The following is a 22,426-nucleotide window of genomic DNA, read 5'->3' as shown; positions in this document are numbered from 1 at the left end:
ATTTGAGCCGTTAAAATGAATGAAACTAATTTAAAAGAAAATATTCCATAATTTAGACTTTCTCTGCATCCTCTGAGTTACTGTACTGTATTGATGCAGAAAACAATTTAGTCATGCATTCCTAAGAGATGGTTCCGGCTTTTGTTCTCTTCAAGTGCAATTTCGGTAATGCAGCCCCATTTCCATAGGTCAGTGCAAGTGCTGCCTGGAGGAGCCGCACAGATGTGACCCTCATCTGAGCTAGTGGCGTGACTGATGGAGCCCAGGGGCTTTTCTGCGGGGTGCTGCAGAGCCCAGGGGTCCTGGGAAGGTGCCAAGAGGCCCCCAGGCATAAAGCAGATTTCCTGGGTGGTATCGGGCAGGGCTTCAGGCATGTCCAGCACACACAGTTTGTCCGGCGTGGCCCCCGTGTTCCTCTGTTTTCTACATTGAAGTTCCTCCTAAGATATTTGTAGGAAGAAAAAAAATGTTTCTTAAAAGTTTAAGAGCATGTGCAGTCCTTTGCTCTGTCTCAAAGGAATTTATAAAGGACAGGGCGGTCTCCTTCCTGAGAGCCTTGAGGGAGGGGTGTATCCAAAGGACAGAGTTCTTTGGGTAGACCCCCATAGGTTGATCCAGGGGTGTGTGTGTGTGTGTGTGTGTGTGTGTGTGTGTGTGTGTGTGTGTGTGGTGGGGGGCTGGTGTGGTGTGAGGGGTGTGTGAAGCTCTGCTGTCCAAGGCTGTCTCATTGCAAAAGTGAGTTTCAGAAATTCACCCTGAAGGCTAACCAGGGCTCCTGGGGGCCAGTGGAAGACTTTGAGGACCCCAGGTTACGAAGGCGTTTCATCTCCCTGCTGAGAAATGTAGACTTTACCATGAAGACAGAGCCAGACGCCTGAGAGTTATTCCCCAGGCCCCATTCTCATTGTCAGCCCCGGTAGTAGTCACTCTGCCTAGCGGTTCAAGGCGCTGGGCCTAGAACCCGGCCCCTCCTCTCTGCTCCAGACGCCCTGGACGTGAGCTGCTCATCCTTCTACAGTCCCGGCCTCTTCCCTCTCCTCAAGCTCCACGTGGCCTCAAGAATCCTACTTTTAAAAGAGATGCAATCAAGTCACCACCCTTAAAAATAATACTGCCAGATACTGTCCAAGCCTCTTAACCAGGTGTGCAAAGCTCTTCCCAAGGTACGCAGTCTTCTTCTGAGGGCTTCCTTTGTTGACAGCTTTTGCTGGCCGTGCGTCTTTTATATCCCACTAGGCGGAGGCTCCCTGAGGACCTCCTGCATTTGAATCCCTTGTGCCATACGCATAAAAGGTGTTCAGTATGTTTGAAGGGGACTCCCCGGTACTTAGCTGTTGCTGCTGTGTCCTGGCCTCTGACTTGGGGACCTGGGCCTCTTTTGAACTCCTCACGAGAACCCTGTGCAGTGGAGTGGCTAACTCCGTCTCTTAGATGAGGAAACGTCAGTGCCTGCCTGCCTATCTTTATTTAACATCCTTTCATTGAGCCATTTGGGAGCACCGATTGGGTGCCGGGCCCCTGCTGGGGACAGGGGAGGCTCACAGGCTGGCAGGGGGACAGAGGGAGAAGCTCTGGGGCAGAGGACGTGCAGGGCACGTGGGGCAGCCGGCATGCTCCCCTCTTTATGTGAAGCAAGATGCTTAGTCTCAAAAGTAAGTGCACCTGTGCTGTGGCTCCTTCAGACTTGCAGAGGAAAAGGCGACCCCACCCCAAGTAGGTCATTACAGATGGGATGGAGGCTTCCCTACTCATGAGCAGGCCTGGGCTCGAGGCCTGGGTTTGGGTAGGTGAGAGCTTGTCCCCTCTCCTTGCCGTTGGCCCCTGTCACTCCAGGTGGGAAAATCAGAAAGGGCGGGAAGGAAGGTGCTCTCCTTGACCTCCTGCTCCCCCAGGCTTCTCTGACAGCAACCCCAGGGGCGGCCCTGGGGGTGGTGGGAGGGGCGGGTCAGGTATACCTGAACCTGACAGGACCTGAGCCTGAACCTGCCCTCAGGGGAGACAGCTGCAGCTGGCCAGAGTGCAGTGCGTGTGCAGCACAGGGAGAGCTGGAGATGCAAATGAGCGGCAGGTCCTCAGGGCTGGCCGCTTCCTGAGTTAACACATGCAAAGCGGCCGGTGCCCTTCGGGCTGGTCCCCCAGTGCGGTTAACTGGGGCCGACAGCACCGGTGTGGGGTTGGAACTTATGACACGCCCTCGCATTTTGTAGAGAATGCAGTGCAGACCTCTGATGGTTGTCCCCTTCACGCTGGGTGTTTCTTATTCATAAGCTTTCCGTGCATGTGTCACTCACTGAGAACCTGCGACGGCTTTTATATCAAGTCAGCACGTGCCTCGCACCCTGGCCATTCGTTTTGGCAGCCACTCCCAGCCCTCCACGGAGCTGGGGCATTTTTGTGTGCCTGTTTTCTCTCCTAAGTTGGTGAATCCTATAGCGTGTATTATCATACCTTCCAATAAACAGGATGGATGCTGCTTAATTAGTTAGTTGCTGCTGGCTTACTTCACTCCCCATCATTCCACAGTGCCAGCCTTCATTGGTTGCACAGTTTCATTGGAGCCTTTCCTCTCTCTTATTTCCTCCCAGAGTTCATAGTAAATAACGACGACAGTGATAAACGCTAGCATCTAGTAAGCACTTTCTGGAGACAGGACACTTTTAAAACAGGTCGTTTTATTTTGAATTCTCCCTCTTATACCCTAAGCTTAGTTCTGAGTTTTGAAAGTCCCAGAGACATCCCCTGAGACAAGGATTTCGATGCAAGTGGTTTGTCCAAGGGGCAGTCCTAGGACAGGGGTGACATGTGACACAGCTAAGGGAAGGCAGCCCGGCAGAGGCTTATTATCAGGCACAGTAGCAGGTAGTGCCGTAGACGAGCAGAGCTTAATCCCTCTGGGGGACTCTGGAGTCAGTGCAAAACGTGTACAGGGGAGAGGGAGGGGGCTGAGGTGTGTATACGACTCGTGATCGTCGGTTTGACAGCGGCGCATGGGGGGAGCGAATTCTCTGGCACGTCTGGCCACTGTGGGTGAAGGCAGAGCAGGCTCTGGCCCCCAGAGAAAGCTGTCAGGGAGGGATACAGACACCGGCCTTGGGAGGTTGCCAATGGGCACTGCCGTGGGGGGCGGAGGGGATGGATGCAGACAGGGGTCCACAGCATCTGCTGCATGAGGCCGTCATGTCACTTCCATTTGACAGATACAGTGAGTCCCCTACACACAGTCCTTCAAGTCGCGAACTTTCAATCGTGCGCACGTGCGTTCCATCAATGGCAGGCGTGAGTGACGTTGCAGCTCGCCCTCCGTCTCCTGTTGCTGACGACCCTTCAGCTCGACCATCTCCCACCTCCTCTCCCCACTCCAGTCAGTAACTCTTCTTTCCTGTTCCCTCGATGCCGGCCCCTGTGTGCCAGCTGTTGTACCGCACTGCTGTACTTGTCAAGGTACTGTACTGTGAGATTAAAAATGTTTACTTTTTGTGTATGGTTTTTATGTATTATTTGTGTGAAAAGTATTATCGGCCTATTACAGTACAGTACTGTGTAGCCGATTTTCTTAGTTGGGTACCTAGGCTAACTCTGTTGGGCTTACGAACAAACTGGACTTGACGAACGCGCTCTTGGAACGGAACTCGTTCGTACGTACGGGACTTACTGTAATAAAACTGAGTCTTAATGGCCTCAGTGACTTGCTTTAGGTGACACTTATACGTCGTTCATGTTCTTTTCTCTGTGGAAACTCTCATTCCTTCCTGCCAACCCAAGGATCTAACTAGCAGTTCAGCTCAACAGTGGCTTCACGGGCTTGGTACCTCCGCCATCTGGACTGGGGGCCTTCTCCACCTGACTCTGACCCAAAAGTTGACTCTTGAGATGCCGAGCCTACTTGCTTCAGTGAAGGACTTGCCTACTCTGAAGAGAAACGGATGAGGCTGGGGAAATACTTCTGTTGGAGTGATGTGTTTTTAATTTAAACTTCGAGTAGTAAGTAGGCTAGGTTCCACGGCTGTCACAAGCAACCCCGTGGTCTCAGTGGCTCGGCAACAACACTGGTTTATTGCTCGCCCACACAGCGTCCACTGAGGGTACACGTGGTGACTCGGGGAGCTGGGCAGTGTTGATCCTGTGGCTCCCCTGCCCCAAGCTAATCGGGCCTTCGCAGGTCACAGGAATGAATGGATGCTCCCACTGGGGCCTCTCACTAACTCAGCCCTGAAATGAAGATGCCGCTTCTAGTTCCATTGTATTCACCACATCTTGTCACATGGCCCAACTAGTTACAAGAAGGCTGGGAAGTGCAGGCTTCCGAGTGCCCAGGAAGGGCAGGGGAGGGACTGCTGGGTCTTAGTGAACCCCAGAAACGTCTTCCCCGGTAAGAGAAATACCATTAATTAAGCAGTCGTGATCAAGGCCCGCCTCGGGCCTTTTCTGGGGACTTCTGAAAGGCTGGAAGAATTTTGCCTTGGGTTGTGTCAGTTGCTCATTAATTCCCCAGAAAGGCCCAGAGACAAGGTTGCTATTGCTCATAAGATATATTTGTTTGGTTATTTAACAAATCAAAAAAAGCATGTTGTTACTTAAAAATTCAAAAGAGCATGTTGTCATTTCCCTCATCTTGATGGTTCTTTAAGCAGATGTGTTCTCTTCATTTTATACATCGTATTAGTTGTAACATCTTTTTCCCCCCTACCCGTCCAAGCTATGCTTGGAAATAAATCTTCTTGGCATGAAATATCTTCACGGGGTAGTAATAAACCGTTGTTCTCACAGCTGTTTTGAAACCTAAACAACTAAAAAATGCATTTTTAAAAACAATTTTTATTGGAATATAGTTGATTTACAATGTTGTGTTAGTTTCAGGTGTACAGCAAAGTGAATCAGTTATCCATATACATGTATCCACTCTTTTTTAGATTCTTTTCCCATAGAGGCCATTACAGAGTATTGAGTAGAGTTCCCTGTGCTCCACAGCAGGTCCTTGCTGATTATCTATTTTACGTATAGTAGCGTGTATATGTCCATTCCAATCTCCCAATTTATCCCCCTGCCCCCCCCACCCCGTAACCATAAGTCTGTCTCCCTCATCTGTGACTCTACTTCTGTTTCCTGCGGACATGCACAGATCCTGTCTGCTGAGGGAGGAAACCGTATTTTTACAGCCGTTCCCAGGCTGTCCTCACTCAGCGATTTGTTGTGAAAACTGTGGAAGTAATTCCTTGCTCTGAGTGAGAAGGGCTCCTTCCACAGTCTGATGCTGTTTTCATAAGTGTGCCCCATCCTACAGCCTGGTCTCTGGCCCCTGAGAGCAGGACAGGACAGGAACCCCACTCCGCCCTGGAGGGTTTGTGCTATTACTTGCCCCGCTGTAGAGTGGATTTACAAAGGCTTTTGAGGACCCAAAGAGAAAATGTATCCAACAAATCAATGGTAATGCATTAACAGACTGCTACTGAATTCATTGTTCACAGAATGTAATTCCTTGATAATAGCATTTTGTACAGTATATCATCACAAAACAATGGTGATATCACCACAGTGGAAATGACTCTGATAAATTATACACTAATAGGATCTTAGAATTCTAGTGTAGATCTCATTTGGGGTTATTGGGATTTGTGGAGCAGTAGACTTCATTTTTGCATTGTACAGAGGCCAGACAATCTTGCGCATATTGTGAGAAGCCAGTGTTTTCCATAATACGGTACTGGTGCAGAATCGGCAAGGCTTTCATATCTTTTGAATCATTCTCCTCGTATTCTATATGATAAGCTATGTTCACTTTAGTTCTTTCATTTTATCTAAGAAGGAATCTGTGAGCACTTCTGATAATTGCAAGAATCTTAAAAGGAACAGTGAAATTTGCTTTTTTTTAAGTGGCGATATGGGAATGGCATAATCTTGTTGCTCTTAATTTTTTAATGAGATGCATTGAGACTAATTCAGGGATCCGGACAAAACTGCCCATAGCACTGTTGTCCTCTAGGACCTGGAGATTCAAAAACCCACTAAAGTGATGTCTAACCAATGCCACCGGGATCCTTGAGGATAGAAAATATGTCATTGAATTTTTGCATACTTCCTAATACTAAGACGAGTGCCTTATGTCCAAAAGCACTTGCATTGGTGAAGATGGCCGTGAGACCCTGTAGGGACGTGATGCTCCCATCCTGCCACCTGGCACCCAGGAACCCAGCTCTCCCAGGACACGGGATAGTCTGGGTGACACAAAGACAAAGGGAGGGCTGGGTTCCTCTACCTAAGGCGCTATGGCTGCTTTAGAACTCACCGTGGCTGTGCCCAAAGGTGGCAAGTCCTACAGCAGTGCCTCTGACATCCTCTCCAGACCGTTCCCACTAGAAGGTGTTGACTGTAGGCTGTCCTAGAGATACCTTAGCTCCTGTTTGTCTGTCTTCTAAGACTGCCTGGCCAGCCTCTTATTGGTTTTGTGAACTCCTGAGAACCTTCCTGGGAACCTCCCACCCCTTGCTTTACAGAAGTTAGCCTGAGTTGGTTCCTCTCGTTTATAACCAAGAACTCCCGAGTGATTGAGCAGTCAGTATTGGTCTGACATTTCCTAAGTGCTCAGAGCAGAGAGAAACTTGGGAAATGGTCTGATCTCTCATTTTAAGATGACTCCCAGACATATTCCCTGCTCAGAGTTCTGTAGAGAGTTGGCAGCTGGAGCTGGTGCTGGCATCCTCTTCTTTTCACTCGTGGAAGTTCTAATTAGAAAGAAGAGTCATTCTGGAGACCTGTGCTGTCGAGTATGGCAGCCACCAGCCACGTGTGGCTATTGAGTACTTAAAATGTGGCTCATACAAGTTGTGACATATGCTGTACCAAAATGCCGTCAGGTCTTGAAGGCTTAGTATCAAAAATAGGAGACTATCTCAAGTGTACATTTTTGTATTGATGACATTTTGAGTGATTATATTTTAGACATACTGGATGAGATAGAATATATTTTTTAGCTTCTTACCATTTAATTTTTCAGTGTGGCGGCCAGTAAAACTAAAGATACATGTGTGAGTTGGAGTATATTTCTCTTGAACAAAGCTGCTGAATACAACCATGAGAGAAGATGACATGTGATTCTCTGGGGGTAGCCTTGGGTCTGTGGTTATTATGCTTGAATACTACTAGTCAGTTTTTGCTGTGGTAACTAATATTGCAGCAATTTCAGGGGCTTACAGCAGCACACACTTGTTTCTCACTGTGGTCTCCCAGTCAGCTGTGGCTTGGCCGGGCTGGGCCAGGCTTGGCACCTCTAACCCGGGCTGCACGTGCTCTTCACTTGGGACCCAGCCTCTGGTGGAGCAGCCGCTCGCTGGGGCACGTTCTCCGCACCCTAGAAGCTCCAGCGCGGGAGCAGAAACACCCAGTGCCCCTTGAAGCCTCTGCTGGGAACTGGTACTCCGTCACTTCTCTCGTGTTCCCTTGGTCAGAGCAGCTCGCGTGCCCAAGTCCGCAGTAAACGAGGCAGGGCTGTGTACCTGCCTGCTGGGAAAACACAGCCAGAGCAGGGAGGTCACGGGCGGTAGTGAGCATGTGATGCGCCGCGCCACATTCCGCCCTGTCGGTCACACGTGTTCACTCTCCCCTGACATGAAAGACTGTGGCACGTTTATGGCGTCACGCTGTCAAGGTCCACACTTGTGTCCAGTCAGCCCCTCCTGACGTGGAGTCTCGTGAACCAGAAGGCAGATCCGCCGCTTCCCCACTGTGGAAAGAGGAAGGGCAGGAGCCCCACCACAGCCCACGCCAGTCCTGATATCCTGCTGACCCGAGGCAAGGGTTCGGGTGTTCCTTGGTTAGGAGAGCACCCCAGTCTGCCGTTTGCATGACTCTGGATCACCCTCTGGAAGTTACACTCTTCCCTCGTCCTCCCCGGCTCCCTCTGAGGAAGGCACTAGAAGAAATGCCCTCCCCGATGGCAAGCAGATTTCTTAACTTGTCTCCTACCTATAGGAAAGATGGAAGCTGAGGATCATTTTAGATGGCAAATGGTCACAGTCTGTTTTCATTCAGGTTCAAAGTGTGTTTGGCGCTTCGTGAAACCATTGTTTGTTTTTAATCTTTGATCCCAGGTCCTCTCTCTACGCTCCGTCACAAGTACCTTGAGCTTTTGGTGCTTCCAAGAGACCAAATTCCGGGTCTTTCTCCCGGGGCCATTTTGTGCAACTGAGAAGATTCCACTGGGGGATTTGGATAAAGGGAGTTAACAGTCATACATTTGATTTAGTCTTCCCCAGGGGGCTGTGCCTTAATGGCCAGCCTTGATTTGGTGAGGATATAATAGTTCCATTTGCAAATCCTTCAAGTCCTGGAATTTTTGGATTTTCTATATTCCCTTTCAGTTGCAAAGCAGTGGGTTGTTTTTGTTTTTGTTTTTGTTTTGGGGTGGGGGGCTTCCTTCCCTGCATAGGATGTAAAGGTATCCTGTAACAATCAATTGACACTGGTAACATTCTGAAAACAAGTTTAGTAGGTGCATTTTTTACCTTCTGAGTTATCACAGGTGATATTTGTTGCCAGATGTTTCAGTGCTGCATACCTTGGGTTGCCATTTTTCCAACTTCCTGCAAGAGTTTTCTGGCACCCTATCACCTAGACCCAAACCAATGCCCACCGATTTCAGCTTTCTGTCATGGCAGCCCCTCCTTCTGTGCACCGGTTTCTGCATTAGTCAGCTTTTGCTACAGTAACTAACAGCCCCAAAATCTCTGTGGCATCCAACAACCAACATTTATTTTTCACTTAAGGATCCTGCAAGTCAGCTGCAGTTCTGCTGAGCCTGGCCTAAGGTACGCTTGTAAGTGGTGGTGTCGCAACTCCCCACAGGGTTCTCCCCACATGCTTCCCATGTCTTTTTTGCGTGGGCACCGCAACGAAGAGTAGCCCCCGCTCGACGCAACTAGAGAAGGTCCGCGCACAGCAACAAAGACCCAGTGCAACCAAAAATAAATAAATAAATAAAATTAAAAAAAAAACAAAACGATTTGGTAATAAATTCACTAAAAGACAGGGGAACTTTCTTAAGCAATGTCTCCTGAGATTCCTCTCTAGATAGGGCCAGGCGTGTTTTAAGTATTTTAAGCTGGGAACTTTCCATGCTTTCCACCGTTGGAGTTGGACCAGTTTGGGAAAATACATGCCATAAATAATCTTCAGAACATTTTAATATACTGCCGATAGTATTAAAAGTCAAAGCTTTCATAAAACTTAGTCTACTTCTCCCTGTAACTTAAATCTGGAACAGTTTAAAAACGTTCATGGCTCCTGCTAAATTACGGATTCCGCTTTAGCCTTCCGGGGCTGGGGGCTGCCCAGCCTGGGCCTGGAAGCTTGCTGGCTCCGGCCCCGTGAAGCTCTGTGCTCTACGCTGGACTGACACCTCCTCACAGCCCTGGCAGAGCCAGTGGCTCCCAGCCCCGCCCCTCACCACTTCCCGCTGCTGACCTTCCTGTTCTCTGTTTCTGAACTTGCATAAAGTGGATTCTTAGGTCACTGATTTGAGACCTTTCTTCTTTTGTAACGTAAACGCTTGATGCTGTGAATAGCTCTCTAAGCACTGATTTAGGTGCATCCCAGATTTTTGATGTGTTGGGTTTTCATTTTCATTCATGACAAAATATTTTCTAATAGCCTTTGTAATTTCTCCTTTGACCTGTGGGTTATTTATGTGTGTTGTTAAATTCCAACTGTTTGGAGATTGTCCAGATTGTCTTTCTGTTACTGATTTCTGATTTAATTCTGTTGTGGTCAGAGAACATACTTTGCATGATTTCAATCCTTTTAAATTTATTGACATTTGTTTTATGACCCACAATATTTTGGCAAATTTTCTGTGTGCACTTGAAAAGACTTTGTATTTTGCTGTTGTTGTGTGGAATGTTCTATAAATATCAACTAGGTCAAGTAGGTTATAATGTTGTTGAAGTCTTCTATATCTTTACTGCGTCTCTAACTTTTCTTTCAAAGAAATTTTTTTAAATGAGAAACAAAAGGCTTTTAGACCTACTCACATTCTTACCATCTGGGGGGCTCTTTATTCTCTTGTGTGCATCCAACTTTCTGTCTGGCATCCCTGAGGCATTTGCTTTAACCTTTCTGGTGGAGCTGGTCTGCTGGTGATAAAGTCTGTCCAATGCCGGCTGTCATGGAGCACAAACTCCTTCTGGCCTTCTTGGGCCCCTGGGGGTGTACTGCCTACTCCTCGCCCCCGCCCCACCCTGGCCTGGGTGGTCTCCTTACCCGGACCACAGATGCACAGGCCAGCACTCAGCAGAAGACGGGAGGGGACCCCCCTTCAGATCTCTGGACCTTGTGTCTGTGCTCTTACCTCCTCTCTGGGGTTCGGGCCCACAGGCTTTAGCCTCCTTGCCTCCCCAAAGTCTGAAGCCTGTCTGGTCAGCTCAGGAGACCCAAAGGGATGTGTTTGGGTCCTTCGCCCTGGGATGGACACGCTGGAGGCGGTGAGCTGGGGCAGCCGCACACCATCTCTCCCAGGGATCAGTGCTCTTCGCTGCCTGGGGGCCAACATCTGAAAGTCATTGTTTCCTACGTTTCATTCGGTTTTCTAGCTGTCTAAGGTGAGGAAATAAATTTGATTCCTCTAAGTCCTTCACAGCTGAAAGCAAAAGTCCTTTCCATCTACTTTTTCAATAAAAGAATTTTAATTGTGGTAAAATACACAGGACATAAAATTTACCATCTTAACCATTTTAAGTGTACAGTTCAGTAGTGTTAACTGCATTCACATTGCTGTGCAGCTATCGCCAGCATGATCTCCAGAACTTTTTCATCTTCGAAAATTGAAACTCTGTCCCCATGAAACACTAACTCCCCACTCCCCCTTCCCCCGCCCCTGGCACCCACCCTTCTACTTTCTGTCTCTATGAATTTGACTGCTCTGTGTACCCCATGTAAGTGGAATCGTATAATATTTATCCTTTCATGAGCCCAATGTCCTCAGGGTTCATCCATGTTGTAGCAGGTGTTAGATTTACCTTCCTTTTAAAGGCTAAATTTCCAGTGTGGATGGACCACATTTTGTTTATTCACTAATCTGTCAATAAACAATTGGGTTGCTTCCACCTTTTGGCTATTGTGGATAATGCTGCTATTCTCTAGGGACCTGTAACATGCCACAAGCTTGTTACAACTCTTCGAGTATTGATAGCCATCTCACCAGATTGTCCAGTTTGTTTTTACAGGTGCGTGTGAGTGTGTATATTTTCTTATATAAAATTCTCATGGGAAAAAGAAGAGATAAATGGATATAGTTAATTAGCCAACTTGGGTCAAGTTCCCTTTCCTTGCCATTTTCAATTTCTTTTTTTTCTTTCCTTTCCCTTTTCTCTTTAGCACCTTCTCCCCTTTCTCCCTCCTTTTTCTCTTTTCCTTTTTCCCTCATCCTTGGTTTTTCCTTTCCTCTTCTTAGCCCATCTCTTTGCCCTCTCTTCCTTCGGTGGAGGTGTGGCTACATGAAGCCACCTTGTGTGCAGAGACCAGTCAACACAGTTTGCAGGCCGACGTGCTAACCGGAAGCAGCTCACGTTCCAGGAGGGAACAGGAGGCATGAGCATCAGTGACTGCAGCCTGAAATGAAAAGAATTACAGATGTGGCAGTTCAGTTATTCAGTGAGGGGGGTTATTTTTGGCTTTCGATGATCCAGGAAGGCTTCACCGAAGCACTGATAGTTGACTTGAGTCCTAAGAATTGGGCGCAGTCGGGCTTACCGATGATGGCAAAGCTGTTCTAGGTTGAAGAAATGATGTGAGCAAAAGCTAAAAACCTTCTGCCTTCTCATACAGTGTTCATGTCATTATGTCATTCGGCTCTCTTATCCCAAGAATTCTTTTCAGCTACCTTTTTAAATTTCAAAGCAATATATGGAAAATTATGTATGTATGCGATAGTTTAAATTGGACAATGAAAATTAAGTTGTTTCTTCTTCATGCACTTTGCCCATTTTTTGAATGGTTTTAGATGTTGTGGATTGCACATATTTGTTCAGTTTTATCATTTGTCTTTTGCTTTTTACATCCTATTGTTCTTAAGAAAATAGTTGCTTCTGAAACAAAAGAGCAGCCTCGCAGTAATTCTGACTAACGATAAGTCATCTGAATTGGTAAAAAGTTAGAATGACTAATGTAGGGTTCTGGTTTTATTATTTTGAAGGCACTTTGTCACCCTTGGTTGTCAAACTAAGTCTTAGCAATTAGAGCTCTTTGGGAACATGTTTTAATAAATAGATGGTAATTTTATCACAGTGAACATCTTTCATTTGTAAGTGCAAAGAGGTTATTCCCGACATCTTGTGTATATTGTTGATTTGCTGAGAAAAAGTTTTATCTTTAAACAAATGTCCCTACTAAACCCAATCTTTAAACCCAATCCCTACTAAATGAGTTATCATCAATTCTGAATTAACGGTTTTCCAATAATATAGTGAGATAAAACAGCCCATATGTACCTCATTTTATTATTATATCAGTATAGTTCTAGGTTTCTTTTTGATTTCAACTTTAATCATGAGAAATTTATTAAAATCTATTTCCTGCAATCCTCCCAGATTTACTGTCAATGTCAAGTGGGACAGTGTGTGAAAATTGTCTTGGAAAACAAAGACACTTACCTCCTTGGTCTGGTGTTGAGAGACCTCCAAACTAGCCTTGATTTTTTAACAGCTCACCCTCAGTTCCCCTACAGTGATATTCTGCTTCAGAACTTTCACAGGGCTGTTCCCATGGCACATCTGTCCATGCCCTCCTCTGTTTAAGGTTCTCTCATATCTCCCCATCACCTACAGGTTAACATCTTTTTAAGAACAGAGCTCCGAAGTCAGAAAGACCTGTGTGCAAATCCTCTGCCTACCCCGTACTATGTGACTTACAGGAACGCTCATCTTCTCGAAGCATCAGTTTCCTTGTCTGTAAAATGGGAGTAACTGAGGTTCCCATAGAGGATCGTTGGGGAGACGGAATGAGAATGCAGGTGAAGCCCTCAGCTCATCTGGTCCAGACGTGGTGTCACTGCCTCCACACTCCCTCACAGGCCGATCAGCAACATCCTCCCGTCTGCACCAGCACTTCCGTCACGCTCAGCCGCGCCATGGTCCAAACGCCCGGCTCTTGTTGCATCTTTGTGTTTTTGCCACCCCGTTTCTCTGTCCTGGACACCCTTGTCTTCAGTGTCAGTGTTTTCAGGCGGCAGTGCAGGCTGACAGTGCTGCAGGGGGAGCTCCCTGACCCCGAACGCCCCTGCCCCCAGGCTTTGTGCACATCTCAGCCGCAGGAGTTGTCATAGCAAAGCGCAGTTCTTCCCTTGACTTTTGGTTCCCTCACTCACATGGTGCCTCACCATATAAACTGTTATGTATTCGAATGGATTCTTTTATAAAAAAATTAACTCTAAATATCACTCTCCCCTGCCCCCTCTTCCTCTCTTTGCTGAGGGAACCATTAAGTTGAACTTGGTGTTACTCCTTCTAATCCGTGTTTTCCTATTTTCTTACACATTTACTTTGCCCCAGATTCTATAGAATATAGAATGTGTGTATTTTTAAATTTACATAAAGATCTCCACTTTATAGTGGTTACCCTCAAATGTCTAACATGCATAACCGACCTAACGGAGGCCAGGCAGCATGTTCTGAACAGAAAGGGACCGACTTCAGTACCGGGCAACTTCCCCTCCACGTCTCACGCCTGCATGGCCTCCTGTATGGGTTCTGTCTTGTTTTTAATCCCCAAGTTAGTTACAATAATGACACAGAATTCCTTTCCCCGGCTAGTGTTTATTTAGACTACTCATCATTTCTTCTGCCACCCGCCTCCTCCTGGGTTTGGTGTCCTTCTTACACAAGTACCATCTTCGGAAGTCATTTTCTACTGAAAGTCTGAAAATACCTTTATTTCACTTCACTCTTTGGTTCTCCCACTTTTATTTTGGAAAATTGTAACCTGCAGAAATGTGAGATGGTAAAATGTGTATCTTACACCCTTCACCTAGATTTACAGATTCTTAGTGTTTTCCACTTATGCCTTCCCTCCCCTCTCGCCCTCTCTCTCTCTCTCTCTCTCTCTCTCTCTCTCTCTCTCTCACACACACACACACACACACACACACACACACACTTATTTTAGACTAAAGCATCTGAAAATTTGTGGCGCTATTCCCCCTAAGTACTCCGACACCTGTCAACTGTAAGCAGGAGCGTCCTCCTCCATAATCACAGTAGAGATATCGCTCTTTAAATTTTAACATTGATTTAGCACTATTATCTTGTATATAGTTCATATCCAAATGTCCCTTATAACAATAAAGAACTTCATAGCTTTTTTTCTGTTCTGGCATCCAATTAATGATTATTCATTGCATTAGTTCTCATGTCCTCCTCATCTCCTTATCCTTAATCTAAGAGTTCCTGGCCTTTTGTCCGACTTAACATTGACACTTTTGAAAACTCCAGACTCGCTGTTTTGTAGAATGTTCTTCAGTCTTGAGTTTACCTGACTGTTTCATCTTTATTAGATTCAGGTTCAACATTTTGGTGATATTATGCCCTTCTCAGTGCACCACATCAGAGGCCACTGGATGTCTGTTTGTCTCATTATTGATGATTTTTTCTTTCTTTTTTTTTTTTTTTTTTTTTTTTTTCTTGCGTTATGCGGGCCTCTCACTGTCGTGGCCTCTCCCATTTGCGGAGCACAGGCTCCGGACGCGCAGGCCCAGCGGCCATGGCTCACGGGCCCAGCCGCTCCGCGGCATGTGGGATCCTCCCGAAAGGGGGCACGACCCCGCGTCTCCTGCATCAGCAGGCGGACTCTCAAGCACTGCGCCACCAGGGAAGCCCTCATTATTGATGATTTTTGATTAAGGGATTATTTGGTTAAATGGAGGCCAACAGATTTTTCCATATGTAAAGATGCATTTTTTTTTTTCCCTTGTGATTAGTTAAAAATCTGTGTGGCAATACCTTGAAACTCTGTGACTATTCTGTTTCCCAGTGGTTTTAACATTTATCGATGACTCGTGCTTCAGTCAAATGCCAGTGGTTTTTTAAACGTCTACGATTCTACGTTTTTAAAGTTAGCATTCTTCTGTAAAGAACTGCTTTTCCTTCTCCATACCTCCGCCCTTTAAAAAAAATTTTAGAATGGACTCGCCTGCTCTCTGTGTTGCTTCAACATGTTGTAATATAATCCTTCAGTTATTCATTCTGATGCTCAAATTGTTCCACATTTGGCTAGTGAGGGTCCATCCAAAGTGTGTGCTGTATCCTTTCAACATGTTCTCATCTGATTTTGAGCATTTCTCACCTTCTGGCACGAGAAGGTGCTCACCTTGTATTTTCCCTGCCCACAGCCCTGGAATCAACCAAGGTTCCAAGAGGCCATGGTTCCTTTAAGTAGAGTGTGGTATTTAGAAACCAAGATCCGGGAACTAGGTGTGCTCGTTACTACTGAGGTATTACTGCTTTTAAGCTCTTTCAGTGGACAGAGCAAGGAGATATATAAGATATATATAATAAGATAATAAAGTTATATAATAATATAAGACATATTATATAAGATATATATATATATCTCCTTCCTCTATCCACTGAAAAAATATATTTATATTTTTATATATTATATATGTAAGTTATATATAAAATCATGCACTTATACTGGCACTTCTGAATTTCAATTTAGTACTGATATCACAGGGCTCTTTCTCCCCTCCCTGCATTACATATTTGTATCTCCCTTATTCCACAGTGAGAACACTGATTTCCAACAAAATTAATATATTTATTTTCTCAGTTCTATAATTCACACTAAATTGTTTGCAATTGCTATACTAACACCACTACCTACTTTAAAGTCATTAAGTACAATTCAGGATTTCTTTCTAGGGATTTTTTGTGTGTGTGCATAAAAGATATCCCACTGAGGAGGGAGGGATAAATTGGGAGATTGGGATTGACATATACACACTACTGTATGTAAAATAGATAACTAATAAGAACGTGCTGCACAGCACAGGGAACTCTACTCACTACTCTGTAATGGCCTACATGAGAAAAGAATCTAAAAAAAAATAGAGTGAATATATGTATATGTATACACAACCTTGTAAATCAACCACACTCCAATAAAAATTTAAAAAAAAAAAAGTTATCCCATTGAGAGTTACAATCAGTTACTGGGTTCCAAACTTTCTTGGATTAATTCTTTTTTTTTTTCTTATGCATATTATAATTATCTATTTGGTGTAGAGTTAGGTTGATTAGTTTCTGTCTGAATCAACTGTAGGAAAATTTCCTATCTCTGTTGATTTAGTAATATAGTCTTGGATATGTAAATCACTAGCATAGTTCAAAAGTTAAAACTCCATGAAAAGATACACTCAGAGAAGCCCAGTCCTGTTTCCTATCTCTACATCATACTCCATTCTCAGCCATGCCCCGTAAACAGCCATTTTTCTAAGATTCTGTTATATCCTTTCTGTGTTTCTTTTTGCAATAACAAGCATGTACCACAGAATAGGAGAAAATATTTGCAAGTCATATATCTGGTAAAGTGTGTTGTCCAGAATAGGTAAAGAAGTCTTACAATCCAACAATAAAAATACAAATGACCTAATTTTAAAAGGGACAAAGTGTTTGTTTTTTTGTTTATATCAAAATATAATTGACCTGCAGTGGTGTTAGCTCCAGGGGCATATTTCTATATGTTTCCAAATGATCACCACCATAAGTCTAGTTGGGCCATCACCATAAAAAGTTCTTACAGTATTATTGACTAGATCCCCCATGCTGGACATTTCACCCCCATGACACATTTATTTCGTAAATGGAAGTTTGTTCCTCTTAATCTCCCTCACCTATTTTACTCATGCCCCAAGCCCCTCCCTTCTGGCAACCACCTGTTTGTTCTCTGTATCTGTGAGTTTGTTTCTGTTTTGTTTATTTGTTTTATTTTTTTAATTTCATGTCTGAGTGAAATCATATGGTATTTGTCGTTCTCTGTCTGACTTATTTCACTCAGCATAATACCCTCTGAGTGCATCCACATTGTGGCAAATGGCAGGATTTCACCCCTTTTATGACTAATATTCCATTTTACATAAATAACACATCTTCTTTATCCATTTGTCTATTAGTGGATGCTTAGGTTGCTTTCACATCTTGGCTATTGTAAATAATGTTGAAGTGAACATAGGTGTACATATATCTTTTCAAATTAGCGGCTTTTTTTTCTTCAGAAAAATACCCAGAGGTGGAACTGCTGGCTCGTGTGGTGGTTGTATTTTTAATTTTTTGAGGAACCTCCATACCAATTTCCACAGAGGCTGTACCACTTTATGTTCCCACCAGTATGCATGACAGATCCCTTGTCTCCACACCCTCTACAACAATTATTATTTGCTGTCTTTTTGGTAATAGCTGTTCTGACAAGTGTGAGGTGATACCTTCTTGTGGGTTTTATTTGCATTTCCGTGATGACTAGGGATGTGGAACACCTTTTCATGTGTCTGTTGGTCATCTGTATATCTTCTTTGGAAAAATGTCTATTCAGGTCCTCTGCCCATTTTTAAATTGGGTTATTTGTTATTTTGAAGTTGCATCCTCTGAGTTCTTTGCATATTTTGAATATTAACCCCTTATCAGATATATAGTTTGCATATACCTTCTCCTATTCGGTAGGTGGCCTTTTCATTTTATTGATAGTTTTCTTCGCTGTACAAAAGCTTTCTAGTAGTTAGATGTAGTCCCATTTGTTGATTTTTGCTTTTGTTTCCCTTGCCTGAGGAGATATATGCAAAATAATATTGCTAAGACCAATGCTGAAGAGCTTACTGCCTATGTTTTCTTCTAGGAGTTTTGTGGTTTCTGGGATTAGGTAGTATTGATTGTTGCAGAACCTTGTGATAATAAAAACCACTCGGTTGTGCACTTTAAAATGGTGACTTTTATGGTATACGAATTACATCAATAAAAATCTAAACTTTTTTTATATATTAATGAGCACCTTGCTTTGTTTTCAGTTAATATCCTGGAAATCAATTCATAAAAACCTTCACCATTCCTTTTTAACAGCAGCTACAAATTCATTGTACCATAGTTTATTCTACAGTCTCCTGTATATTGACATTTATTTTTATTTTATTTTATTTTATTTTATTTTTTTGTGGAACGCGGGCCTCTCACTGTTGTGGCCTCTCCCGTTGCGGAGCGCAGGCTCCGGACGCGCAGGCTCAGCGGCCACGGCTCACGGGCCCAGCTGCTCCGCGGCACGTGGGATCCTCCCGGACCGGGGCACGAACCCGCGTCCCCCGCATCGGCAGGCGGACTCCCAACCACTGCGCCACCGGGGAAGCCCTGTTATCTGTTTTAAATACAGCAGCGTGTGCACGTCAATCCCCAACTCCCAAGGTATCCCTCTCCCCCACCCTTCCCCCCAGTAACCATAACTTCAGTTCTCTGAGTCTGTGAGTCTCTTTCTGTTTTGTAAATAAGTTCATTTGTATCCTTTTTTTTTTTAAGATTACGCATATAAGCGATATCATAGGATATTTGTCTTTCTCTGTCTGACTTACTTCACTCAGTATGATAATCTCCAGGTCCATCCATGTTGCTGCAAATGGCATTATTTCATCCTTTGTTATGGCTGAGTGGTATTCCAACACATATATGTACCACATCTTCCTTATCCATTCATCTGTTGATGGACATTTAGGTTGCTTCCATGACTTGGCTATTGTAAACAGTGCTGCAGTGAACATTGTGTGCATGTATCCTTTGAAACCATGTTTTCCTCCGCATGTATGCCCAGGAGTGGGATTGCTGGATCTTTAAAATACATCTTAAAAAAAAATAGATCTTTAAAAAAAAACTTTAAATAGATTTTTTATTGTAGTAAAATATGTATAACATAAAACTTGCTATTTAAACCATTTTTAAGTGTACAATTCAGTGGCATTAATTATACTCACAATGTTGTCCAGCCATCACCAATACCTATTTCCAAAATATTTTCATCACCCCAGACAGACGCTTTATACCTATTAAGCATTAACTCCCCATTCCCTCCTCCCCTACCACCCCTGGTAACCTCTAATCTACCTTCTATCTCAATGAATGTTCACACTTTAGGTATTTCATCAAAGTGGAATCATACAATATTTGTCGTTTTGTATCTGGCTTATTTCACTTAGCATAATGTTTTCAAGGTTCATCCACATTGTAGCATATATCAGAACTTCATTCCTTTTTTTGGCTGAATACTATTCTATTGAATGAACGTCCCACAACTTGTTTATTCATTCACCTGTCAATATGCTTTTGGGTTGTTTCCACCTTTCTGCTGTTGTGAATAGTGCTTACAGTGAACACTCACTGTATGTTTTAGTCCCTGTTTTCGATCCTTTGGGCTATACACCTAGGAGTGGAAATGCATCATATGGTAATTTTATGTTTTTTAAGTACATTCTTAGCAAAATAGAATAAATCACAAAAGATGTAGCACTCAAACAGCAGAGACAGTGAGGGTCTTCTATCAAGTTTCCTCTGTCTAGGTTAACATTTATGATATTCAGAGTTAAGACCAATACTTTTTAGCTCTGGAATTGCCCAGTTATTGTTACATATTACCATGTGCATCCAATGTGATTTTCTATGGAACTACAGTAATTTGATTGAGCGAGTGCTTGTGTACATACTGCTCGTTCTTTTATTCTTATTTCAGGAGGGGTGGTTTGTTTGTTTAGGGCTTGGGGTGGTGCTGAATTAGTGCTATATTCGTTCCTGCTTCACAGTTATCCCCTGGCCTTTCTCATCACTTCTCTGCCGCTTAGCTTTCCTTTACTTAAACATGTATTGAGTGTTTACAATACACTCGATTCTGTGATATCAGTGAGTTAAGATGTGGATCCTAAAACAGAGACAGAGAGAGAAGGTTATAGTGCAGTGTGGTGGAGGCTGTGATAGAAGAAGCATGGAATGTCCGTAGAACTGGATTTCTAACGCAGATGATGCCTGCTGTGTGTCTAACACAGGCCACACGTGGGGCTGCAGAAAGCAGACACTCGTTTGGGTTCCAGAGAGTGACAGAGAATTCACTGCTCAGGTCCATGTGGAAATAAGGAAGGCGGGGTTTGAGGGAAGTCACCCAGTCCAGGTGAAGATCTTCTTGGTCTAGTTCCCCACCGTGACCTCGTGCCCAGGTGACACTGACAGATCCTTTCATAGACTGCTGGCCAGATGCCCACCCACGGCCCAGTCAGCTGTGAGCAGAAAGGGTGGGTCACATGGAAACAACATCATGACTTGAGGGGAACGACCCCTAAAGCCTGTGGTGGACGTGTCAGGGTGTTCTCACCCTTAGTCCGTCTGCTACAACTGGCCATTAGCAAGCCCTTCCTTCCTTTGAGTACCCTGGCATCTGGTCAGCTCAGCTGCTTGTCACCCCTAGGCTTATAGCGACGGCTGTCCTCTTCCTCCAAATCACTTTTAAGATATTTTTGATGTCAAAGAGGAAATCATGCTCTTTTGTAAGAGAATACGTAGTTGTGTTTTACCTGTGTCTTCCCTGGTCTCTAGAGCAGGGGTGAGGAAAAGGCAGCCTTCTTTGGGGGATTCAGGAGGAAAGGAAATCATTTTTTGGATGCCTTCGAATGAAGACGGAATGAGCCATATTTGAAAGGCACGGGTTGAGGTCCCCTGCATCTGTAGGTGTCCTTTCCACCAACATAGGTGATCTCGGGGTTCTAGGATGGTCCGTCAGGTGATGATAGTGAGGCCACATCTAGATGCTCCTTCTCTACTCCGGTGGACAGGGGGGCGGGGAGATTAGGAAGGTGGCCCCTCTGACTGTGCCTCTTGGCCCATTTTCCTCCTGGTTCCCCTGAAGCTTATTTATTCCTGGAACTGGCTTTACAAATGAATAGGGAATTTCTTGGCACCGGTAATGGAGGGGTCCAGGGGCAGACTGTCTTCAGACACAGCTGTACCTGCACGCTTGACTTCCTCGGACTGGGTTTCTTTCCATGTCTGCCTCTGCTGTCCTCCAGTTTGGCTGCATTCTCAAGCTCTCAGGTGGTGACCCGACGGCCACCAGAAACTCTACTCTTAACTCCTGCCTCGGCCCCGGGCCAGCGCTCCATCTACTCTGTGGGTGGCACTGTGGGCTGGTGTCAGGTGCAGCTGGTGGAGCGGGCATGGGCCTGGATCCTCCTGTGTGGCCTCTCCTGAGGGTGGCGTGGCCACTGACAGCACTGACTGACCCTTAATACTTTGGTGTGTCCCTAGCCCTCCCAGAGATGATAAGCCTGGGAAACGCCCGGAGGCCAGGGACCATCTGCGTGGTCCCCACAGGGCCTGGTGCAGTGTCTTCCAGGCATCAGGTGTGTGCAGATGGATTTGTTCTGTATGCGCTATGCAATGTGAGGTTTCAAACAAATACACACTTTCTAAGTACAAATATTTTAAAATTTACTACAGAGAAGCTCAATGATTAAAGAATCCTCTCTTAATTCACATGATCTGTGGCTTTATCTTTTTGTATACCTCGCTTGCTTAAAGTCAAGTCCCTCTTAATACATAAATCAGCCTCTTTTGGATAAACGTTAAATGCAACAGGCTTGAAACACAGCCTTGAAAACATAAATGAGCAGTAAGGATCATTATGCATCGACACCCCGGGGGAAGCAAATCTTTTATAGGAGAAGTTGAAGCCGAGGGTAAGGTTCATTTAAGATGTATAAAAATAATAAAAGCACCCATGTATTGAAAGGCCATCTGAAGGGACTGCTAACTTTTTGGTGATGCCGATGTGGAAGCATTGTGTTTCTTTGCAGGGAAAACAATGACACAGTGTATGATGCCTCCCCTCTTGCTGCATCAGCAGACAGTCGCATTATTTTCCGGTGGAATGGGCAGAGCTCACAGAGCCTCAGCAGAGAGACAATCGGAACATTTCAAAGAGAGACGAGACAAAAACAGATTATTCTGCTGTGCTGCCACATTGCCACAGCACAATACTCTGTTCAAAATTGTCTCTTGTGAGGCACATTTTAAAAGCCGTACTCTGTCTATAAAGGCTCTCTGTGTTGGAGAATTCGCATGTGTAGGAGAAATAGCTGCATGTTGCCGAGTATTGCCTCAAGAGGCCAGATTCTTCTGGCCAGGGAATCTGTTTCCTTAGCGTTCTGAAAGGTGCCTGAGCTTTCCAAGGTCACGAAAAAGTATTAACTGACGGCACTGTTCTGTCACACTGGTGCTACCATCCTGGTCTGAAGCCTCCCTGGGCCACCATGAAGGTCTGCCCCAACGGTGTTTTCTGCGCGCGCGCGCGCACTCACACACACACACACACACACACACACACACACACACACACACACACACACACACACACACACACACACACACCTCTA

At 44.9% G+C, this 22,426-nt stretch overlaps 2 protein-coding genes across 2 annotated transcripts in view; both read left to right on the top strand.

Moving 5' to 3' along the window:
- SDK1 (sidekick cell adhesion molecule 1) overlaps nucleotides 1–22,426 on the top strand; it is a gene marked incomplete at its 5' end in the record, with an annotated part of 365,000 nt that overhangs the window by 53,148 nt on the left and 289,426 nt on the right. The window lies entirely within an intron of this gene.
- LOC103079902 (cytosol aminopeptidase-like) overlaps nucleotides 6,264–22,426 on the top strand; it is a 50,895-nt gene continuing 34,732 nt past the window's right edge. The window contains 1 exon segment of the mRNA XM_082931220.1: nucleotides 6,264–6,366. Within this exon segment, the coding sequence (XP_082787346.1) occupies nucleotides 6,264–6,366 (103 nt within the window).

This window comes from Lipotes vexillifer, unplaced genomic scaffold (genome assembly GCF_000442215.2).
Source record: "Lipotes vexillifer unplaced genomic scaffold, Lipotes_vexillifer_v1.1 scaffold625, whole genome shotgun sequence".
NCBI classification, from domain to species: domain Eukaryota; kingdom Metazoa; phylum Chordata; class Mammalia; order Artiodactyla; family Lipotidae; genus Lipotes; species Lipotes vexillifer.
This window is presented reverse-complemented; position numbering and strand designations above follow the sequence as displayed.